Here is a 25371-nt window from a genome sequence, read left to right on the forward strand (position 1 = left end):
TCAGCCATAAAAAGGAACGAAATTGAGTCATTTGTTGAGACGTGGATGCATCTAGAGACTGTCATACAGAGTGAAGTAAGTCAGAAAGAGAAAAACAAATATTGTATATTAACGCATGTATGTGGAACCTAGAAAAATGGTACAGATGAGCCGGTTTGCAGGGCAGAAGTTGAGACACAGATGTAGAGAACAGACATATGGACACCAAGGGGGGAAAACTGCGGTGGGGTGGGGATAGTGGTGTGCTGAATTGGGCGATTGGGATTGACATGTATACACTGATGTGTATAAAATTGATGACTAATAAGAACCTGCAGTATAAACAAACAAACAAAACAACTAATACTAAACTTTCATTGGGTTATTTGTATGGAAATATGTTAATATAAATGTTTCAGACATTACATGAAATTTCTAAAAATCTTATATGTTCTGGTATAATGTTATAAGTCATAATCCTAGTTATTACTTTAAAATGTATATCTCAGAAATAACTAATTTTCTTGTCAACTGCATTATTATGAACTTTCATCAAATCTTTAACCGTGGTCATTTTTAAGTCTTTTGTCATTTACAGACAGTTCTGGGTGTACTCTGATGCTTTTGTAAATATGTTCCTATAAAAGGGTTTCATCTTCAGGAAATTCATGGAAAAGACTCTGACAAGTACAGGTTTCTGGTAACTGACTGTACTGCTGAACTGAATGAATAAGCATTTTCAGAACTCTAATGAAAAACTGATGAGCTCATAAAAGTGCTAACAAAAGATCAAGATGAAAAAAAAAAATTAATTACATGGGACTGAGTGAACTGATGAGGATGAGTATAATTTTTGTGACTTTCTGGTTGAATTTAAAAAAAGAAAAAATCCCACAAGAACTCAGAGGCAAAGAATATACAAATCAATTTTCACCGCAAAGTAAAGGAGCTGTTACAGTGGAGGATTACTGGACTGAATGTCAATATTATGACATAGTATGAGTGTGTTTCATGTTTGGTAATTGCAATCATTGTTGCTTTTGTTGTGGTCATCCATGTACAATGCTTGGTGTCAGTCTATTTATCTCTTGTAAAAATAAAATACAGTGTGTGTGAAAAAAAAAAAAAAATGAAAATCGCAGCATCTCACTGCCTTGCCTAACACCCTCTGAAGACTTCTCACTCCCCTCAGAACAGAACAAATGTACATGCCTTTCCCTGGTCTTCATGGCCTCACGTGACCTCTCATCCCAAATGTTTCCTTTTACCAACTTCTGTAAGGGGCAGGAGAGTAATATTTTTGCCTTGTAGGCTGTATACTCTCTCCTGTAACCACTTAACCTTGCTGGTGTAGCCCCAAAAGCAGCCAAAAACACTATGTAAACAAATGGGTGAGTCTAGATTTGGCCCTTGGTCTGTAGTTTGCTGACTCCTGTCTCATTGCCCTCCACCCTGCTCTATTTCTTTGCATCTTGCTCTGCCCCATAACTAGCAGGCAAGCACCTCAAAATTTGTAACCTCATCTGTCTTGTTCACTGCTAACTCCCAGAGCTCAGCCACGAGGCTAGCGCTAAACAAATGTCTGTCAAATCCAGACATGAACCTGAGAGCAGATTTCTTTTCTCATATTATTTTATCATTAATGAGGAATTTCTACACCTCCACCCACCCAGTGGGGATTGAGCAGATACTATTGGTGACATGCCCAGACCCCCTTTACCGGTCAGTTCACCCAGATCCAAGGCCTCTTAGAGCCATTGATTGAAGGAAGCACCTCATTTGGAAATGCCTGGGGGCTGTGCCCACCACCCAGGATGGCACCAGGTCAAGGACTGCCTGATATGGGAGTGAAAAGTCTGGCCCCCTTGCTTCAAGATGGGACAACTGTGAAGTACAGTTCACACTCCAGGGCTCCTCATGGGGTCAGGCTGAGCCCACCTCCATGCTCAGTCCTGCCCCTGCCCAGCCTCCTTTCTCCCTCCTGGGAGCTCCCCTCTATACACTACTTGTGCAAATATCCCCATCAGGAGCCCTACCTCCAGGGAAGCCTCAACTAAAACAGGAATTGACCACCAGATAATCAATTACCATATGCTGGAAATTTATAAAATCAGGTCCTGTTTTCTATTAGCCACTTTTAACCTAACTGGAGTGGGGTGTTGTGGACTGAATGTTTGTGTCCCACCCCAAAATTCATGTTGAAGTCCTAACCCCAAATGTGATGGTATTAGGAGGTGGGGCCTTTGGAAGGTGATTAGGTCGTGAGGGTGGAGCCCCCGCTAATGGGATTGGTGCTCTTATCAGAGGAGACATGAGAGCTTGCTTCTTTCTCTGCTCTCTGCCATGTGAGGACGCAATGAGAATGTGTCTGTCTGCGAACCAGGAAGTGGGCTCTCAACAGACACCAATCTGCCAGCGCCTTGATCTCAGAATTTCCATCCTCTAGAACCATGAGAAATAAGTGTCTGTTGTTTAATCTGCCCCCCTCCCCATTGCTGGTGTTTTGTTATAACAGCCCAAACAGACCTAGACAGGGGCTTCAATTCTTACCCACACAAATGACTGTGCTTATATCTTACAAACCTTCTGCCAAGTCCCAGATGGTGACTTTGTTTTTGTTCCCATTTTAGGGAAGTAAACATAGCTTCCATTGTGTGACACTGCAGTGAGGCCAGTGTGGTCTAGAAACGGGGTAGAGGCCCTTGGCTTCTGAGCATAGGTGAGATCCCAGACTTTAAAAGATGAGGACTGATGGGAAGCAGATGCCACCAATGGCCCACCCCGGGCCAGCAGGCTCACGGGGGTCCCGACACCTTCCAAGACCTCTAGCAGACTCCCCTGCTCTGACAGACTCCACACCTGAGGATGGAAGCAGGGGGGCAGAGCTGACTTCTTATGCTGCCGTAGCTCAGAAATAGGCTTAAGTTCATCTGTCCACCTAAGGTAAACTTTTAGGCTGTAGTTTGAGGGCCTTCACATCTCCTCACCCCCTCAAACTTCCTTACATCTCACTAATCAGCTACCACAGCAGTTCTCAAAGTGTGTTCCAGGGAACCCCTGGAAGGTACCCCCCCCCCTGGGTGGTTCTGCAAAAAGGGGGTTTTCAGGAAGTTCTGCAAAAGCAAAATTATTTTCACAACAATTTAAGAAGTCACTTGCCTTCTTCCACCCTCTTCCTCTCATAAGCAAGCAGTGGAGTCTTCCAGAAGCTATGGGACATGTTTATCGCAACAGATAGGAGAATGCAGAATCAAATATGAGACTTCTTCTAGTAAGCCAGACAAGAAAGAGGCATGCCAAAATGTTGAAACGATGACACTCTTCTCACGATTTTTTTGTTTTTTTCAGAAAATATAGGTTTTTTTCATAAGAGTATGTTATTATGTTGACATGTTATGTTAATGAATTAATGCAGAAATATTTTTAGATTTTGTCATTTAAAAATTGTAATATGGGGGCTTCCCTGGTGGCGCAGTGGTTGAGAATCTGCCTGCCAATGCAGGGGACACGGGCTCGAGCCCTGGTCTGGGAAGATCCCACATGCCGCGGAGCAACTAGGCCCGTGAGCCACAATTACCGAGCCCGCGTGTCTGGAGCCTGTGCTCTGCAACAAGAGAGGCTGCGATAGTGAGAGGCCCACGCACCGCGATGAAGAGTGGCCCCCGCTTGCCGCAACTAGAGAAAGCCCTCGCACAGAAACGAAGACCCAACACAGACAAAAATAAATAAATTAATTTAAAAAAAAATTGTAATATGGGACTTCCCTGGTGGCGCAGTGGTAAAGAATCTGCCTGCCAATGCAGGGTACACGGGTTTGATTCTTGGTCCAGGAAGATCCCACATGCCGGGAGCAACTAAGCCCATGTGCCACAACTACTGAGCCTGTGTGACGCAACTACTGAAGCCTGCATGCCTAGAGCCCATGCTCTGCAACAAGAGAAGCCACCACAATGAGAAGCCCGTGCACTGCAATGAAGAGTAGCCCCCGCTCACCGCAACTAGAGAAAGCCTGTGAACAGCAACGAAGAACCAATGCAGCCAAAAATAAATAAATAAATAAATAAATTTATAACAAATAAATAAAAATTGTAATATGGCAATTATCAATAGATACTAAATGCAAGACAGGATTTGGAAAATGGCATTTGTGGGAAAACTAGTGAAATAGAATCAAAGCCTGTAGATGAGTTAATAATACTGTCCCAATGTGAATTTCTTGGTTTTGGTAATGGGATCAATGTGATATGAGATGTTAACATTGGGGGCAGCTGGATGAAGAGTAGATATCTATATATCTATATATCTATATCTATATCTATATATCTATACCCTCTGTGCTCTCTTTGCAACTCTTCTGTAAATCCTAAAACCATTCCAAAATAGATAATTTGTTAAAAATATATGAATCATATTGATATAAACCACATGAATGAAAGCTCCTTGAGGATTCTCAATAATTTTTAAAAATCTAAAGAGGTCCTAAGACCAGAATGTTGGAAAATTATCACATGCTTTTCTCCCTAGCTTGGAGAACTTGGAGCTTAACAGGAATTTTCCTCCCCTCTTCATATCCCTGCTCCACTCTGAAGGCCAAAATCTTCCCAGTATTTCAGGTTTAGTGGGAATGCTATAACCTTCATTGAATATTTAGGTAATTCCCCTCAGGTCTGTCTCTGGGTCCCAGGAGAAGCCCCCATATCTGGCCCAATGACCTGCTCTGTTTTGCCCGCACTAGTTTTTACAGGTTTCTGTATTTTGAAGCCAAAAGATCCCTAAAGAATCATACTTTCTATTCCGGAAGTGGAGGTGAGGATGACGGGACATGCATCTCCCCCTTACCTGAATGAGTGCATCCCGGGACCCAGTGACAATCAGATTGTTTTCAGGACCAAAAATGGCCGTCTCCACCGTGTCTTCATGTTCAAGGTCGGTGACCATGAATCGATGAAACCCCTGTGAGTCTGCCAAGAATATCCGCATGGATCTTCCAAAACCTAAAACGGCAAAGACTGGGATTACACCTTTCACTCCTTGAGGAGCTTGAGAGTAATTCAATTCAATCAACAAAGAGTTTTTTGGAGAACCTACTATGTGCAGGTGGAAAGAATACAGTGGTGAAAAAGATAGGCAAGGCCCCCGTCCTCACAGAGCCTACAGTTGGGGGGATGGGGGCACAACAGTGATCAATAATCTCACAGAAAACAGTGAAGTTATTTTTTTTAATTTACTTTATGTATTTATTTTTGGCTCCGCTGGGTCTTCGTTGCTGCACGAGGGCCTTCTATAGTTGCAGTGAGCGAGGGCTACTCTTCATTGCAGTGTGCGGGCTTCTCACTGCGGTGGCTTCTCTTGCTGCGGAGAATGGGCTCTAGGCACGTGGGCTTCCGTAGTTGTGGCACGTGGGCTCAAGTAGTTGTGGCTCACGGGCTCTAGAGCGCAGGGTCAGTAGTTGTGGCACACGGCCTTAGTTGCTCCATGTCATATGGGATCTTCCCGGACAAGGGATTAAACCCGTGTCCCCTGCATTGGCTGGTGGATTCTTAATCACTGCGCCACCAGGGGAGCCCAGTAAAGTTATTTATTATCACAAGACTATGAGTTTCCAGAGGGTAGGTTCTGCCTGTTTGGGTGGCTTCTGGTCTCCCAGAACCCAGCACAAAGCTGGACACAGAGTGATATGTTTTGAAGATGGAAGGAAAGGTGGGAGGGCAGAAGGAAGGAAGGAAAATAAAATGATTACAGTTTGTGAAAAGGGCAATGAAGTCAGGGACTGGATGCCATGAGAAAAAAGGACATAGAAACACACAGAGTGGAGAAGGCAATGTGAAGTCAGAGGTAGAGACTGGAGGATGTGGCCACAAGCCAAGGAATCCTGGCAGAAGCTGGAAGAGGCAGGAAAGAAAAAAAAAAGGTACTTCTGGCACACGACCCACCACCACCATCTTGAATCCAGGTGTCGGTGCTGCTGTTTCACACTAGGAACTCCAGTCTTAAGTGCTGGGGGCAGGGACTCTGCACGCCGCACCCTCTGAGCAAGCGAAACTAGACCAAGCACAAAGAAAAGAAAAAGTGGCAGCACAGCAGAGTGGTTCAGAAATGCTGATGGATGCTGGAGCCACGTGGCTGGCTTGATATCACAGCTGGACGTTACTTACAGGACGTGTGACGTTGGGCAGCTACTTGACTCATCTAATCTTCAAGCAGCCCTATGTCTTCCTATCCTGCCAACTGAAAGCAGCCAATGAGGATGAAGCTGGGTGTTATTGAGTGCCTCTTCATGCTGGGCCTATACTAGGTGCATTATCTAGTTTAACCTTCTTGGCAACTCTGTAAGAATTCCAAGGTTTTTGCATAAGCAATCTTATTATCCACCAGTAGTGTGCAAAACTGTCAAAGTGAAGCAGAGAGAGACCTTCAAGATGGCGGAGGAGTAAGACGTGGAGATCACCTTCCTCCCCACAAATACATCAGAAATACATCTACAAGTGGAACAACTCCTACAGAGCAGCTACTGAACACTGGCAGAAGACCTCAGACCTCCCAAAAGCCGTGTGACTGACAGCGTCTTGCTGCTCTGGCTGGGTGTCAGGCCTGTGCCTCTGAGGTGGGAGAGCCGAGTTCAGGACATTGGTCCACCAGAGACCTCCCAGCTCCACGTAATATCAAATGGTGAAAGCTCTCTCAGAGATCTCCATCTCAACGCTAAGACCCAGCTCCAATCAACAATCAGCAAGCTACAGTGCTGGACACCTTATGCCAAACAACAAGCAAGACAGGAACACAACACCACACATTAGCAGAGAGGCTGCCTAAAATCATAATAAGGTCACAGACACCCCAAAACACACCACCGGACATGGTCCCACCCACCAGAAAAACAAGATCCAGCCTCATCCACCAGAACACAGGCACCAGTCCCCTCCACCAGGAAGCCTACACAACCCACTGAACCAACCTTAACCACTGGGGGCAGACACCAAAAACAACGGGAACTACAAACCTGTAGCCTGTAGTTTTCTACAGCCTCCTGTAGAAAAGGAGACCCAAACACAGTAAGTAAAGCAAAATGAGAAGTCAGGGAAACACACAACAGATGAAGGAGCAAGGTAAAAACCCACCAGACCAAACACATGAAGAGGAAACAGGCAGTCTACCTGAAAAAGAATTCAGAGTAATGACAGTAAATATAATCCCAAATCTTGGAAATAGAATGGAGAAAATACAAGAAACGTTTAAAAAGGACCTAGAAGAACTAAAGAGCAAACAAACAATGATGAACAACACAATAAATGAAATTTAAAATTCTCTAGAAGGAATCAATAGCAGAATAACTGAGGCAGAAGAAGGGATAAGTGACCTGGAAGATAAAATAGTGGAAATAACTACTGCAGAGCAGAATAAAGAAAAAAGAATGAGAAGAATTGAGGACAGTCTTAGAGACCTCTGGGACAACATTAATCGCACCAACATTTGAATTATAGGGGTCCCAGAAGAAGAAGAGAAAAAGAAAGGGACTGAGAAAATATTTGAAGAGATTATAGTTGAAAACTTCCCTAATATGGGAAAGGAAGTAGTCAATCAAGTCCAGGAAGCGCAGAGTCCCATACAGGATAAATCCAAGGAGAAACACGCCAAGACACATATTAATCAAACTATCAAAAATTGAATACAAAGAAAAAATATTAAAAGCAGCAAGGGAAAAACAACAAATAACATACAAGGGAATCCTCATAAGGTTAGCAGCTGATCTTTCAGCAGAAACTCTGCAAGCCAGAAGGGAGTGGCAGGACATATTTAAAGTGATGAAAGCGAAAAACCTACAACCAAGATTACTCTACCCAGTAAGGATCGCATTCAGATTCGAAGGAGAAATTAAAACCTTTACAGACAAGCAAAATCTAAGAGAATTCAGCACCACCAAACCAGCTTTACAACAAATGCTAAGGGAACTTCTCTAGGCAGGAAACACAAGAGAAGGAAAAGACCTCCAATAACAAACCCAAAACAATTAAGAAAATGGTAATAGGAACATACATATCGATAATTACCTTAAATGTAAATGGATTAAATGCTCCCACCAAAGACATAGACTGGATGAATGGATACAAAAACAAGACCCGTATATATTCTGTCTACAAGAGACCCTCCTCAGACCTAGGGACACATACAGACTGAAACTGAGGGGATGGAAAAAGATATTCCATGCAAATGGAAATCAAATGAAAGCTGGAGTAGCAATTTTCATATCAGACAAAATAGACTTTAAAATAAAGAATGTTACAAGAGACAAAGAAGGACACTACATAATGATCAAGGGATCAATCCAAGGAGAAGATATAACAATGGTAAATATTTATGCACCCAACATAGGAGCACCTCAATACATAAGGCAAATACTAACAGCCATAAAAGGGGAAATCGACAGTAACACAATCATAGTAGGGGACTTTAGCACCCCACTTTCACCAATGGACAGATCATCCAAAATGAAAATAAATAAGGAAACACAAGCTTTAAATGATACATTAAACAAGGTGGACTTAATTGATATTTATAGGACATTCCATCCAAAAACAACAGAATACACTTTCTTCTCAAGTGCTCATGGAACATTCTCCAGGATAGATCATATCTTGGGTCCCAAATCAAGCCTTGGTAAATTTAAGAAAATTGAAATCGTATCAAGTATCTTTTCTGACCAGAATGTTATGAGACTAGATATCAATTACAGGAAAAAATCTGTAAAAAATACAAACACATGGAGGCCAAACAATACACTACTTAATAACCAAGAGATCACTGAAGGACTCAAAGAGGAAATCAAAAAATACCTAGAGACAAATGACAATGAAAACACGATGACCCAAAACCTATGGGATGAAGCAAAAGCAGTTCTAAGAGGGAAGTTTATTGCAATACAATCCTACCTCAAGAAATAAGAAACATCTCAAATAAACAACCTAACCTTACACCTAAATCAATTAGAGAAAGAAGAACAAAAAAAAACCCCAAGTTAGCAGAAGGAAAGAAATGATAAAGATCACATCAGAAATAAATGAAAAAGAAATGAAGGAAACGATAGCAAAGATCAATAAAACTAAAAGCTGGTTCTTTGAGAAGATAAACAAAACTGATAAGCCAGACTCATCAAGAAAAAAAGGGAGAAGACTCAAATCAATAGAATTAGAAATGAAAAAGGAGAAGTAACAACTGACACTGCAGAAATACAAAGGATCATGAGAGATTACTACAAGCAACTATATGCCAATAAAATGGACAACCTGGAAGAAATGGACAAATTCTTAGAAAAGCACAACCTTCCGAGACTGAACCAGGAAGAAATAGAAAATATAAACAGACCAATCACAAGTCCTGAAATTGAAACTGTGATTAAAAATCTTCCAACAAACAAAAGCCCAGGACCAGATGGCTTCAAAGGAGAATTCTATCAAACATTTAGAGAAGAGCTAACACCTATCCTTCTCAAACTCTTCCAAAATATAGCAGAGGGAGGAACACTCCCAAACTCATTCTATGAGGCCACCATCACCCTGATACCAAAACCAGACAAAGATGTCACAAAGAAAGAAAACTACAAGCCAATATCACTGATGAACATAGATGCAAAAATCCTCAACAAAATACTAGCAAACAGAATCCAACAGCACATTAAAAGGATCATACACCATGATTAAGTGGGGTTTATCCCAGGAATGCAAGGATTCTTCAATATATGCAAATCAATCAATGTGATACACCGTATTAACAAATTGAAGGATAAAAACCATATGATAATCTCAGTAGATGCAGAAAAAGGTTTTGACAAAATGCAACACCCATTTATGATAAAAACCCTCCAGAAAGTAGGCATAGAGGGAACTTACGTCAACATAATAAAGGCCGTATATGACAAACGCACAGCCAACATCGTTCTCAATGGTGAAAAACTGAAACCATTTCCTCTAAGATCAGGAACAAGACAAGGTTGTCCACTCTCACCACTATTATTCAACATAGTTTTGGGAGTTTTAGCCACAGCAATCAGAGAAGAAAAGAAATAAAAAGAATCCAAATCGGAAAAGAAGAAGTAAAGCTGTCACTGTTTGCAGGTGACATGATACTATACATAGAGAATCCTAAAGATGCTACCAGAAAACTACTAGCGCTAATCAATGAATTTGGTAGAGTAGCAGGATACAAAATGAATGCACAGAAATCTCTTGCATTCCTATACACTGATGATGAAAAATCTGAAAGAGAAATTAAGGAAACACTCCCACTTACCATTGCAACAAAAAGAATAAAATACCTAAGAATAAACCTACCTAAGGAGACAAAAGACCTGTATGCAGAAAACTATAAGACACTGATGAAAGAAATTAAAGATGATACAAACAGATGGAGAGACATACCATGTTCCTGGATTGGAAGACTCAACATTGTGAAAATGACGATACTACCCAAAGCAATCTACAGATTCAATGCAATCCCTATCAAACTACCAATGGCATTTTTCACAGAACTAAAACAAAAAATTTCACAATTTGTATGGAAACACAAAAGACCCCGAATAGCCAAAGCAATCTTGAGAAAGAAAAACGGAGCTGGAGGAATCAGGCTCCCGGACTTCAGACTATACTACAAAGCTACAGTCTTCAAGACAGTATGGTACTGGCATAAAAACAGAAACATAGATCAATGGAACAGGATAGAAAGCTCAGAGATAAACCCACGCACATATGGTCACCTTATTTTTGATAAAGGAGGCAAGAATATACAATGGAGAAAAGACAGCCTCTTCAATAAGTGGTGCTGGGAAAACTGGACAGCTACATGTAAAAGAATGAAATTAGAACACTCCCTAACACTATACACAAAAATAAAGTCAAAGTGGATTAAAGACCTAAATGTAAGGCCAGACACTATAAAACTCTTAGAGGAAGACTTAGGCAGAATGCTCTATGACATAAATAAGAGCAAGATCCTTTTTGACCCACCTCCTAGAGAAATGGCAATAAAAACAAAAATAAACAAATGGGACCTAATTAAACTTAAAAGCTTTTGCACAGCAAAGGAAACCATAAACAAGACCAAAAGACAACCCTCAGAATGGGAAAAAATCTTTGCAAATGAAGCAACTGACAAAGGATTAATCTCCAAAATTTACAAGCAGCTCATACAGCTCAGTATCAAAAGAACAAACAACCCAATCCAAAAATGGGCTGAAGACCTAAATAGACATTTCTCCAAAGAAGATATACAGATTGCTAACAAACACATGAAAGGATGCTCAACGTCGGTAACCATTAGAGAAATGCAAATCAAAACCACAATGAGGTAACACCTCACACCAGTCAGAATGGCCATCATCAAAAAATCTACAAACAATAAATGCTGGAGAGGGTGTGGAGAAAAGGGAACCCTCTTGCACTGTTGGTAGGAATGTAAATTGATACAGCCACTATGGAGAACAGTATGGAGGTTCCTTAAAAAACTAAAAATAGAACTACCATATGACCCAACAATCCCACTACTGGGCATATACCCAGAGAAAACCATAATTCAAAAAGAGTCATGTACCACAATGTTCATTGCAGCTCTATTTACAATAGCCAGGACATGGAAGCAATGTAGGTGTCCATCGACAGATGAATGGATAAAGAAGATGTGGCACCTATATACAATGGAATATTACTCAGCCATAAAAAGAAACAAAATTGAGTAATATGTAGTGAGGTGGATGGACCTATAGACTGTCATACAGAGTGAAGTAAGTCAGAAAGAGAAAAATAAATACCGTATGCTAGCACATATATATGGAATCTAAAAACAAAATGGTTCTGAAGAACCTAGAGGCAGGACAGGAATAAAGATGCAGACGTAGAGAATGGGCTTGAGGACACAGGGAGGGGGAAAGGTAAGCTGGGACGAAGTGAGAGAGTGGCATGGACATATATACACTACCAAACGTAAAATAGATAGCTAGTGGGAAGCAGCCACATAGCACAGGGAGATCAGCTCGGTGCTTTGTGACCATCTAGAGGGGTGGGATAGGGAGTGTGGGAGAGAGACGCAAGAGGGAGGAGATATGGGGATATATGTATATGTATAGCTGATTCACTTTTTTATAAAGCAGAAACTAACACAGCATTGTAAAGCAATTATACTCCAATAAAGACGTTAAAAAAAAAAAAAGTACTTCTCTGAAGACTCTGGAGGGAGCCAGCCCTACCAATGCCTTGCTTTCGGACTTCTGGCCCCTAGAACAGTGAGTGAAGAAATTCTTGTAGTTTTAAGCCACCAGGTTTGTATGGTAATTTGTTACAGGACATTTGTTTTGATTTTAGAGAGATGAGGAAGCGGCAGGCACTGAAAGAATGGGAATAGCATGGGACAACCAGGAGGTAGGAAAGGCCTGGTGTGTTTGAAGACCAGCACGGAGGCCAGTGCGGCTGGAGCGGAGTGAAGGAAGGGGAGGTGAGGAAGAGGAAGGGGTGCCAGATTTAGCAAAACAACAACAACAACAACAGGACACCCAGTTAAATTGGAATTTCAGAGGAACAGTGACATTTTTATGAGTATATCCCACAATGTTATGTGGGATATACTTATACTAAAAACTTGATTTGTTGTTTATCTGAAATTTAACTGGGTGTTCTGTATTTTATCTGGCAACCCTACCCAAAGGGACTTACTCTCTTGTGTTCCAAATACTGTGTGAGCGAATGTTTTGTTGAGAGGACCCCTAGCAGTGCAGGGAGGTGGGTGAAGACCAGATAATGCACGGCCTTCCAGGCCCCATACAGGAGAGAGATCAGGCCCCCCTTCCGCTCAGCCAGTAAACGCACCATGGGACACACCGCAGCAGCTGGCAGAGAAACTCAGCTGTTTGTGTGTGTGTGTGTGTGTGTGTGTGTGTGTGTGTGTGTGTGTTTTTATTGTCTTTTTTGAGTGGGAAGGAAGCCGCCCCCTTACTTTATAAAAAGATCTCTGTCCCTGGAACACCACAGATCACCTGCTAAGTCACGCATTTCCATTGGCACCGACAGCTCAGGTGTGGGTGTGGGTGCTGGGTTAGCATGACCTCATTCAAGTGGATACCCTGTGCTTTCACAGGAGTTATTGCTGACAAGATAGGCAGGCCATCAATTCTTCCAGAGGTTCAGAAATAAAACATTGTTGGTAAATAAACAAACATTCAGCATCTTATTTGAGGGTGCAGAGTCAAGCCTGACTATGAATTCAAATCCCAGCCCCTCCACTTACAGCTGTGTGACCTCAAGCAAGTTACCTAACTTCTCTGTGCCTCAGTTTCCTCATCTATAAATGAGAATAATAAAAGTGCCTACCTCCCAGGGGTATTGGGGTGTAAAGGAATTAACACATGTTAACTGTTTAGGATGGGTTCTAACACACTGTAAATACCCAAGTATTAACTAGAATTATTATAAGGCTAACTCTCTCACTGAGGAGTTATGGTATGAGGCTCTGTGCTGTGCACCTCACATGTGACATCTCAGTTTAGCCTCAAGACAATCCTTGGATCAAGTCAGGTCACTGAGGGTTGGGGGCTGAGTCTGCCTTATGTCTCTCCATGCTCCCTGTGGAACTACTTTTATTGAATTGTGCTTGAATGATAGCCTCACATGGAAGGATGTTATGGATGAAACATATGTGTGGGAAACTGAGGCTTCTGGAAACTTCTCCAGCAGGCTGTCTCCTTCGGAGGAAACCTGTGCAGAATCAAGGATGCCCATCAAGCATTTCCACTGGGTTAAGTGTTTAGGGTCAAGAGCTTGCATTTGACGCAGGGCTCTGCCACTCACCAGCTCTGTGATCCTAAGCAAATTCCTTAGCCCCTGGCTGCCTCAGTTACGTCATCTGTTAAATGGGAGATGATACCAGGACTGCCTCACAGGGCTATCATGGTTAAGAAGTGCATAGGATGGTTCCCTCTGGCCCATAATCAGCCCTCCCAAAGTGGCAGCTATTATTATTACTGTTGACATTGTTGTCATAAGCAACTTGGGGACCCAGAGAACATCCCAGCACTCTAGTTTTCTACCCCCAGAGGAGCTCTGAAGATCTCAAATAAGGTCGAAAGGTAGGTTGGAGCCGGAGGAGGGCAGCATCATTCTCCCCATTCCCGAGTTGCAGAAATGAACTGGTTTTGTTCGGATCTAAGAGGAAGGTTTGGGGTTTTTTTTTTTCCTTTCTTTTTTTTTTTTTTTTTTTGCTTTTGTTTTTGTTTTAAGCAAGGGCAGGAGGAAGTGAATTTCTACATGGCTGTTGATGAAATAAAAATTATATTTTAATTTATATTTTATAAAAATAATTTATATTTTAAGGCAGGACAAGAAAAAACTAAACATAAAATTCTCTCTCTGTGTTAGTTTGGGTATTCTCCTCCCCTAAGGTGCAGTGTGATTTGCATTACACGTTAGCCAGAGCTCCTCAAAGATGGGAGTGCCTGCTCAGCCGTAAGCATCAATTTTTTTTCCCTTTCTTCTGACACTAGCAATATAACTTCTTAAAATAATAGTGTTCTTTCCCAGCTCTGTAGGGGGTCATGGTGACTTGCTGCTCGCTTTGTACTTGTTTACCTGGCCTATATAGCCTTGGTGAACTTTACGTAAAATATCAGCATGTCATTTTGATGTATGATCGTTTGTCTCAAAAATGTATATGACTGTGCCTTCGACTTCTAACAGGCAGAACAGTTCTCAGAGCTTTCTGAGAATCTGCTTCCCGGGTTATAATCCTCAGTTTAGCTCGAATAAAATTCCTTTTTTTCTTCTTAACTTGATAGTGAATTGAATTTTCATCGACAGTGTTATTGCTGATTTTTTCAAAAACGTGATTCTTTTAAAACTTAAAAAAATTAAACTGTAATACTGTATAATTAAAAAAAAAAAAAAAAAAGAAATATCCAGAGCTCACCATGAGCATCTTTTCACCTTCCCCGCCATTCTGCTTTCTCCCTGGAAGGCATCTTTGTCTATGTTTGCTGAGAATCCGTTTGTGTAGGTAAACATTTACACAAGCCTCCTTTCTCCACCATCCCTTGTAGATATTGTTCTGCAAGTTGCTTTTTTCACTTAATGTGTCTGGGGTAGCAGTTCTCAACTGGAGCAAGGGGTGATTTTGTCCCTCCCCACTGAGAACACTGGGCAACGTCTTAGAGACATTTTTGGTTGTAAAGATAGGGTAGATGCTCTGCATCTAGTGGGCAGTGGCTAGGGATGCTGCTAAACACCCTACAACGCATAGGACGGCCCCCAGTGGCAAAGAAAGACCTGGGCTCAGCTGTCAATGGCACCCAGGTGTAGCATAGCGCTTAAGAGCATGGATCCTAGAGCCAGACTGCTTGAGTTCAAATCCTGTCTGTGACACTTCCTAGCTGTGTGACCTTAGGCAAATGACTTCACCTCTCTGTGCTTCAGTTTAACGCATCTGTAACATACAGATAATGGCAGCAGCTACATCTTAGCTGTGTTTTGAGGGTTAAATGAGATAATAGGTATAAAAGTCCCTGAAATAGCCCTTAGTACACAGGGAGCATTATGTGAGAGTTTATTATTTCCATGAAAGTATCTCTAGGCCAGGGGTCGGCAAATTTTCCTGTAATGAGCCAGATAGTAAACACTTTAGACTTTGTGGCCATGTGGTCTCAACTTTGTCGTTAGAGCACAAATGCAGCCACAGACCGTATGTAGACAAACGGTATGGTTAAGGTCATTTATGGACATTAAATTTGGATTCCATAGAATTTTCACATGTCACAAGATATTCTTCTTTTTAAAATCATTTTTCAACCATTAAAATCAGAAAAACCATTCTCAGCTCATGGGTTGAACAAAAACAGGCAGTGGGCCAGAGTTAGGTGACCACTGCTCAAGACTATCTAATTTTTTTTAATTTTTCTTAACCATATTTGCTTATTTATTTATTTATTTATTTTTATTTTATGGCTGTGTTGGGTCTTCATTTCTGTTCGAGGGCTTTCTCTAGTTGCGGCAACTGGGGGCCACTCTTCATCGCGGTGCGCGGGCCTCTCACTATCGCGGTCTCCCTTGTTGCGGAGCACAGGCTCCAGACGCGCAGGCTCAGCAGCTGTGGCTCACAGGCCCAGTTGCTCCGCGGCATGTGGGATCTTCCCAGACCAGGGCTCGAACCCGTGTCCCCTGCATTGGCAGGCGGATTCTCAACCACTGCGCCACCAGGGAAGCCCTAATGTTTTTTATAGTTATGTAATCTTCCATGGTATAAAATTTCCTTAATTCACTTAACTATTTTCCCATAGATGGACATTTGAGATCATGTCAATGTTTTGCTACTACACGGAGGGATGCAGTAAATACTATCCTCAAGGCTGGTCTCATTTTAAGTGAGGGGTATATACCTGAAGATCCCAGATAATACAAAACATGACAGGTTTGAGAGGGATTTTCCCCTTGGATGGATGAAGGATGGTAGGTGTTTCTGTCCACCAGCTACAGTGCAGCTGCCACTCACACTAGTGTAAACACAGTCTTCAATTCACCTACCCCCACCCCTAGCTGTGAGATCATAAGATGCTAAATAAATTTTAAATGTGTTTGCATTTTCCCTATTTATGTGCATATTTATGTGCCTATTTCCTAAACGTGCACATAAAATGAGACTGAATACTTTTATAATATTATTTCGTATTTACCTAAGTCAAATTCACATGAAATGAGGCCACATTCTGTTTACATTTGTGCGCACATGGGCAAGTATTTAAGATGGGAATGTGACTTTTTAATCTTAGACTCTGCAACATTTCTCTCCCAAGGGTTTCACCAAATTATACCCCCATGAAGAAGGCAAAGTGCCCAAGAAATGGATTTCCTTTTCACAAAAATACATACTTTTTATGTTCAAAATAAGAGCTCTATTACATGCACCTTGCTGAACCAGATAAATTTGGGGAGGTGTTTTTAAAACATCAACATTTAGATAGTAAAATAAAGCTCCCATTCCTGACAAAATCATCATTCCATGCATTAGTCAGTTTCAAAGTTTCAGTGAATTGCAATGACTAAAGGCAGGTTGTAGTAGGCTCTCTGGTCTCAAGGTTGGAATTGCCCTACGCAGGCAGCACATGCAACATTACAGTTGTGCTCAGAAGAAATGCATGTGTTTATTTCAGAGCAGGATGGGGTCTATTTACATTTTTTAAATCCTTGTAAGTTTCATGTTATTTCAAACCCAGGCTCTTGGCTGACATATACATGATCTTCTTTCATAGCTTGCAGGTCTAGAGGCTCTAGCCTCTTGAGTTCCACTTGGACTTGAATATTTCAGAGCCAGCTTGGATGGGGAGTGATGGCTGGGTACCACACAGGAACTTTGGTGCAAGAGGACTGCTTTTCCCAGGACCAAATAGTTCTAGAGTCTTTGGGTACCTACTTTTTCAAGCTCTGATTTTCCTAGGACACAGACAGCTTTGAGCTGAGCTTTCTCCTCTAGTTACTGTTTCTCGTGCTCTTCCTTTATTCATTGGACTTTCATCTGGTGTTATATCCCCACAGCCTGAAGAACTTATTTCCAGCATTTCTTTTTTTTTTTTCCCCAGCATTTCTTATAGTGCAGATTTGTTGGAGACAAGTTCTCTCAGCCTTTATTTGCCTAAAAATGTCTTTTATTTTGCTTTCAATTTTGAAGGATAATTTCCCTGTAAATAGGAGTCTAGGTTGACAGGTTTTGTTTTTTGTTTCAAATTACAGATGCCATTCCTTCCATTGTCTCTGTCCCCACTGTTTTCAATGAGAAATCAGCTGTAGATCTTATCATGGACAACCATGGTATGTAATGGGTCTTTTTTCCTCTGGCTGCTTTTAATATTTTTCTCTTTATCTTTGGTTTTTGGCAGTTTGATTATGATTGCTGAATTATGGTTTTCCTTCTTTTGACTCTGCTTGGGGCTCTGTGAGCTGTTGGATCTTTGGGCTGATGTCTTAAATTTTGGAAAATCCTTGACCATTATCTCTTCAAGTATTTCTTCTGTCACATACTCATTCTCTCCTCTCCTTCAGAGACTCTAGTTGTACTTTTGACCTTTTGGTATTGCCCCATAATACTCAGATGTTTTGTTCTTTTCTTCCTCTTTGCTTTTTTCTTTATATTTATATTTGGATAATTTCTATTAACTTATCTTTAATTCATTGCTCTTTCTCTGCTGTGACTAGTCTGCTCTTAAGCCCGTCAAATGAATTCTTTTCCTCACATTCTATTTTTTTGTCTAGTGTTTCCATTTGGTCTCTTTTTTTCTAGTTTTGATTTTGAAAATTTGAAATCCCCCATCTCTTTTCACATGCTATTCACCTTTTCTATTATTTATTCTAAATATTTTAAAGTTCTTGCCTGATTATTTAAACATCTGAGTCATTTGTGTATCTGCTTCTATTGGTTGCTTTTGCTCTTGATTATGGTCCTGTTTTTGCTTCTTTGTGTATGTCATAATTTTTATAATATGATGGATATTGTGTATAAAAGAAGAGTAGAGCCTAAATAATATTTACCTTTAGAGGAGGAGATACTCCTTCTGTTGGGCCTCTAGTGTGGAGGGGTCTGAATCAATCTGATCTGTACTTCAGGTGTGCCTGGGCTTGACTGCATCTTTAGTTAAGTTGATTTTACCACTGCCTTCAAATGTTTTGAAGGTGGGATCAAGACTTTCTCCCCAGCAGGGCTGGGATCTGAGCACTGGTGAGATTCTAGAGACCTCTATTACTAACAGCCCAGCCCAGCCCAGCCACAATTTTCCCAAATAACAGAATTGCTCTCTCTGCAGCTTGACCACCAGCATTTTGAGGTGCTGGGGATTATTGTCCAGTCCTGCCTGCAGCTTTCTGCCCCAATATACATTTTGCCAAGAATCTGATTTGGGTTCTGTCAGAAACAGACACTGAGAATATTATTTGACTGCAACTAGTTTATTTGGGAATTGATCCCAGAAAACACTGGTAGAGAGTGGAAAATTGAGACAGGGAAGGGAAGGCAGCCAATAAATGTGGCTCATCAAGCCAGTTACCAATGCAGGCAAACATAGCTGAGTCCTGCTGGGGATGCTCTGAGAGAGAGTGTAGAGCATGCATCAGAGATGCCCCCACTGAGGGGCCAAGAGCTGGGTGGGGTTCTATGCACCACCTCTATTTCAGGTTGGGTGAGGGCTGCTCCCAGGAGCATTAACACAGAGGCCAAGTGTGCTGGTGCGGGGGGAGAAGAGATAGAAAAAAATCTCAACCAGGTGCAGAGTCACAGGTGTGCGGCTGTAACGTAAGTGCCTGACAACAAGCTTTTTGATTGCTCAGGCAGCCATTTCAAAAGACATCCATCTTGAATAAACATGTTGGCAGCTACTAGCAAAACAACTAGATAAGGAACCAGGATGTCCACCCATGAAGGTTCCTCTTTCAGAAAGCCCTGGATAACCTAGATAATTGACCACTTGGGTGACTGCCTTCCCCTTCCTGTGTCCTAATTCCTCCCCGTATGTTTTAAATTTGCCAGTAAAGAGTGAATCCACAAAATGCTAGACACCCCACCCTCGGACCCCAATAAAGGCAGAGCTCCAAGTCCATGCTTGCTCACTCCCTGTCTCAACTCTCTCTCTCCCCTCAACTTCACTGTGTGGCCCTTGGGCATGCTATTCACCTTCCTCAAAGTTCCCTGATGGTTTCTTGCTGAAGTGTATCCTGTGATCATAAGAAGAGCCACAAGAGCCGGCCCAGTCATAAATAGGGGCTCCATGGGAGAAATGTGTGTAGAGCCCCCTATGAGTGATGTGTGCCCAGACAAGCACCATAGGCATTCCTAACTGAGGGCACTGCCATCAGTAGGCTTGGGACCGACAGAATAGTCTTCAGAACTAAGAGGATCGGGATGGGGCACCAATGGTGAGTTATATTGGGAGAAATCTGAGTTAACTAGCACCATGTTTCCAATTCACTCCAGTGTTATCTTAGCATCACCACCCCACCCCCGCTGGTTGGAAGCCTGAACAAGTGCCCATCTGTCCATCCCTTGTTGTGGCCCTGGATGTAGGTGTCATGTTCCCTCTCCCCATTTTACAGATGAGGACACTGAGGCTCAAAGAAGGGCTGAGTATCCCAAGAATACAACTTGGTTAAGGTAGGACTGGGATTTTCTTTTCTGTTTGTTTTTTTGTTTTTGTTTGTTTGTTTATTGAAATATAGTTGATTTACAATGTTATGTTAGTTTCTGGTGTACAGCAAAGTGACTGTTTTATATATATATATTCTTTTCCATTTTTCATATACTTTTCCATTATGGTTTATTACAGGATATTGAATATAGTTCCCTGTGCTATACAGTAGGACCTTGTTGTTTATCTATTTTATATGTAGTAGTTTGTATCTGCTAATCCCAAACTCCTAATTTAGCCCTCCCCCACCTCCTTTCCCCTTTGCTAACTACAAGTTTGTTTTCTACATCTGAGAGTCTGTTTCTGTTTTGTAAATAATTCATTTGTATCATATTTTAGATTCCACATATAAGTGTTATCATATGGTATTTGCCTTTCTCTTTCTGGCTTACTTCACTTAGTATGATAATCTCTAGGTCCATCCATGTTGCTGCAAATGGCATTATTTCATTCTTTTTATGGCTGAGTAGTATTCCATTGTGTATATATGCCATATCTTCTTTATCCATTCATCTGTTGATGGACACTTAGGTTGCTTCCATGTCTTGGCTTTTTCATTCTTTTTATGGCTTTTTTATGGCTGAGTAGTATTCTTTTTATGGCTGAGTAGTATTCCATTGTATATATATGCCATATCTTCTTTATCCATTCATCTGTTGATGGACACTTAGGTTGCTTCCATGTCTTGGCTATTGTAAAGAGTGCTGTAATGAACACTGAGGTGCATGTATCTTTTTGAATTAGAGTTTTCTCTGGATTTATGCCCAGGAGTGGGATTGCTGTATCATATGGCAACTCTAGTTTTAGTTTTTTAAGGAACCTCCATACTGTTTTCCATAGTGGCTGCACGAATTTTCATTCAGGACTAGGATTTTCAAACTCAAGTGTGTCTGACCCTAAAGTCCAAGTTCCTTGCTAGGCTGAAGGATATTACTGATGACAATCAGTGAATGAAGGAGTAAAGGGAAGCAACCAAGAGGCCTGATGAAAGGGCTGGGGATGTCTTCCACCATCGTGTTTGGTGCCTGGATTGCTCAGGGAGGCTACAAGGTATGAGGTCCAGAAATATGGAGCTTTGGGATGATTCTTTAGTGGCCATATTCCTCCTTTCCTCAAACTCTCACTTCCTCAACAGGACATACAAGACCATCTGCGATCCATTTCCACGCCACCTCTCTTTTCCCTATAACACCAGGCATGTTCCTACTTTCCCACCATGATATCCCCTATTCCCCCCATCTTCCCTTATTCATCTTGGAAATCCTTCTTCTGAGGCTCCCCCACTGGAGGGAAGCCTTCCCAGCCTGCCTCTTTCAGAAGTATTTGTTCCTTCCCCCAACCAAGAACACACTATTTCTACCTCTACTGAAAGCAGACTCTGTTACTCTTTGTGTCACTATAAGTCATTGGCAAACCTGGCTCCCTCTCTAGATTGAGTTCCTTGAGGATGTGGTTGGACTCTTGTACTTCTACAGCCCCTCCAATGCCTGGCAAGGTGCCCTTGTTCCTCCACCTACGACTTCTATATAACTCACTCTTGGTGCCCCATCCATATCCCCTCAGTGTACTCCTCTATTCCTGAAGGCTGCTCACCACACACCTGCAACTCTGCACTGGGTTGTTTTCTCTGACCCTATCCTTCCACACACTTGGCCTCTGTGTTAATGTTCCTGGGAGCAGCCCTCACCTAACCACTGATGGAGCTGGTGGATAGAACCCCAGCTCCTGACCCCTCAGCAGGGACAGTTCTGATGCACATTCTATACTTCCTCCCAGATCATCCCCAGCAGGACTGAGCACCAACAATCGCCCACACTGGCCAGCCCCCAGGAGACACCAAGAGATGTTTCCTGGACTGCGCTGAATTGCAGATCCCTAGAATGAAGAAGCCCAGTGTCATTTATTAAAAGATCAAAGGTGAGATGGTTTCTCCCAACTTCTAGGCCATCTGAGCATTTTGGAGCTTAATTAATGTTGGCATCCTATTCAGTCAAGTTGCTTACCAAAGAGATGGAGCCCTTGCTGGACCCAGTCACCATCTTTCTTTGTTTCTGGACTGAGACCCCACAGGTAACTGTTTCTTCTTTGATGCTGGACAAATGTTGCTTCCTTTGCAGTGTTCCTGTGGCTGAACTCCACAGACTGACCACGCCACCCTGCGACACCGTCAGCAGTGTGGCCCTGGAAGCCAGCACTGCCGTGCACACCCAGGGGTCAGAGGCATCCCCCAGGATACGGAAAATCAGCTCTTCAGTTTCCAAATTCCAAGCATTGACCTAAAGGAATGATGAAAAGAAAGAGCCATGTCAGAGGGAGACCTAGTCTGCAAGTTTTCCAGAGTCAAATGCAAGACCTCTTCTTTTTTTTTTTTGTCATTGCAATTAAAAAAATTTTTATCTTTATACAATTTTTAAAAGTTCCTTTCCATTTACAGTTATTACAAAATATTGGCTGTATTAAGACCTATTCTTTTTTATAGTTCATGCATTTTATTGTCGACACTCTGTCAGTTTAAGAAAAAAGGAGTGGGGAAGGGGGAGGGATCCTGGATTGGATCTTGGAATGGCAAAAGGATATTCGTGAAAAAATGGATAAAATCCAAATAAAGTCTGGAACTGAGTTGATAGTAATTGTCAATATTAATGTCTTAGTTTTGACAAATGTACACTGGTTATATAAGATGTTGACTTTGGAGAAGGCTGGAACAAGGCCATACGGGAACTCTCTCTACTATCTTTATAGCTTTTCCATAAATCTAAAATTGTTCTAAAATAAAAAGTTTTAAAAATAGAAAAACAGTCAGCTATGCCATGTGCCTATATGTTCATTCCAAGTAATTGCTGATTAATAATTAAAGAGGTTTCATCTTTAACCTTACCCCCAAAAGTACCTTTTTATCAGCAGTAATCATTTAAATAGTAAACATTTCCCATTAATTCTATTTGTGGGATTTACACTAAAGAAATAAGGAGAGATACACACAAAGACATATGTACAAGGAAAGTTACCTCAGCTATTTGAAAGTGCAAAGAAATGGAAACAACCTATATGTCCAGTAATGAGGGATTAGTTAAATAAACTACAGCAGAGCCATGCAACGGAATCTTATGAAATCACTAAGCATGCTGTTTTTGAAGAATGTTCAAGGTTATGGGCAAAAATTGCTTTATAAAACTGCTTAGGGACTTCCCTGGTGGCACAGTGTTTAAGAATCCGCCTGCCAATGCAGGGGACATGGGTGCGATTCCTGGTCCCGGAAGATCCCACGTGCCGCGGAGCAACTAAGCCCATGTGCCACAACTACTGAGCCTGCGCTCTAGAGCCCACATGCCACAACTACTGAGCCCACACCTAGAGCTTGTGCTCCACAATAAGAGAAGCCACCGCAGTGAGAAGCCTGCGCACTGCAACGAAGAATAGCCCCCACTCTCCACAAGTAGAGAAAACCCTCGCGCAGCAATGAAGACCCAATGCAGCCAAAAATAAATAAATAAAAAAATAAATAAATTTATTTTAAAAAACTGTGTATATGGTTTTATCCCCATTTTGTTTCATACACACATGCACATGTGCACACACACACGCGCGCCATGTAAAGCAAAATCATGTAAATGTTAACAATGGTAATGTTTGCAATTATTTATTATATATTATTTCTTTACTGTATTTCCCAAACTTTTGCTGATAACAAAGCTGATTTCTATAATCAGTCTTGAACTCAACCCACACTTCTGTAATATTTAAGCCTACATTGTCCAATAAAAATACAATGCAAGCAACACATGACTTTATATTTTTTATTAGCCACCTTAAAAAAGGTAAAAAGAAACAAGTCATATCAATTTCAATGATATACTTTATTTAACACAGTGTATCCAAATGTTATCATTTCAACATGTAATCAATATAAAATTATGATTGAAATATTTTACATTTTTTTTATGATACTGAGTCTTTGAAATCCACTGTGTGTTTTATACTTACAGCACATCTCAATTTGGAATAGCCACATTTCAAGTGCTCAATAACCACATCTAGCTGGTGGTTCTCCACTTTGGACAGCATAGTTTGTAAGCTACCACTATTACTTACATTAACAACCACCAATTACTAATAAAATAGAATAATTAATAGCTATTAATTATTTGTTGCTTACTATGTACCCAACACTATGAAGGGTGTTTTACATTCATTATCTCATGAGGTAGAGGAAGAATTGAGGCAGAGAGGTGAGGTGATACAATCAAGATTACTCAGCTTGCAAAGAAGTCAACTGGGAGTTAGATACAGATTTGCCCCATGCCTTTAATTGCTAAGCTTTAACCCACTATTCTGTTGTGTGTTTCTATTCATAAAATGATCAGATTATAGAGTTATGATTGACGTAATGGAATAACACAGCAGAAAACATATTGTTCTCAGATGCATGTGGAACATTTACCAAGAAAGAGCATTTCAATAAATTTGAAAGGATTCACATAATACAAATGGAATTATATTAGGAAAAAAATAACAGAACACTATCTTGGAACCTCTCAGATATTTGGAAATGAATATCACACTGCTAAATAACCCATAGATCAAAGAAGAAATCAAAAGGGAAATGCTAAAAGTATTTTGAACTGAATGTAAATGATAACATAACATATCAAAGTTCATGGGATGTAAGTAAAGCAGTACTCAGAGGGAAATTTATAGCACTAAAAAAATGACTGCATTTAAAAAGGTGAAAGGTCTTAAATCTTAGGATCAGAAAGATCTATCAAGATCATCTAATCCAACTATGAGTTTTGAAGCCCTTTATGGCACCCTCTCAAGTGGTTGTGTACCTCTGTTTATAGTCCCCCTGTCCCATATCAGGGAGCCCCTCCTTATATAAACACCATATGCCATCTTTGACTGCTCTGGTCTCAGCTTTACTTTGCAAACAGAGCAAGTGTTTGTTACCTTTGAGCTAGATGCTGAATACACAACCTTCTTTGCTTCATCCACATGAAGGCTCGAGATCTGAGGTTCAGTGGGATCTTTTGAGGCTCCATCCCAAATGGTGAATTTCTCCTGGCCAGAGAGTAAGTTCCACAAGCACAGGGTGTGATCCTTCGAGGTAGAGATGGCAACCGATCCTTTGGCAAACACTTTCACACACCTCACCTCTCCTGCAGCAGGCCAGGGTGGAGGATAGTATATTAGCTGGGAACATT

At 41.3% G+C, this 25371-nt stretch overlaps 1 protein-coding gene across 1 annotated transcript in view; it reads right to left on the reverse strand.

Annotated features, from left to right (window-relative positions):
- Positions 1–25371, reverse strand: part of NWD1 (NACHT and WD repeat domain containing 1) — a 77944-nt gene that overhangs the window by 10202 nt on the left and 42371 nt on the right. The window contains 7 exon segments of the mRNA XM_061189043.1: positions 2563–2604; positions 2607–2838; positions 4819–4973; positions 13027–13081; positions 13626–13712; positions 22174–22446; positions 25118–25326. Of these exon segments, the coding sequence (XP_061045026.1) occupies positions 2563–2604; positions 2607–2838; positions 4819–4973; positions 13027–13081; positions 13626–13712; positions 22174–22446; positions 25118–25326 (1053 nt within the window).

This window comes from Eubalaena glacialis, chromosome 4, assembly GCF_028564815.1.
Source record: "Eubalaena glacialis isolate mEubGla1 chromosome 4, mEubGla1.1.hap2.+ XY, whole genome shotgun sequence".
NCBI lineage: Eukaryota > Metazoa > Chordata > Mammalia > Artiodactyla > Balaenidae > Eubalaena > Eubalaena glacialis.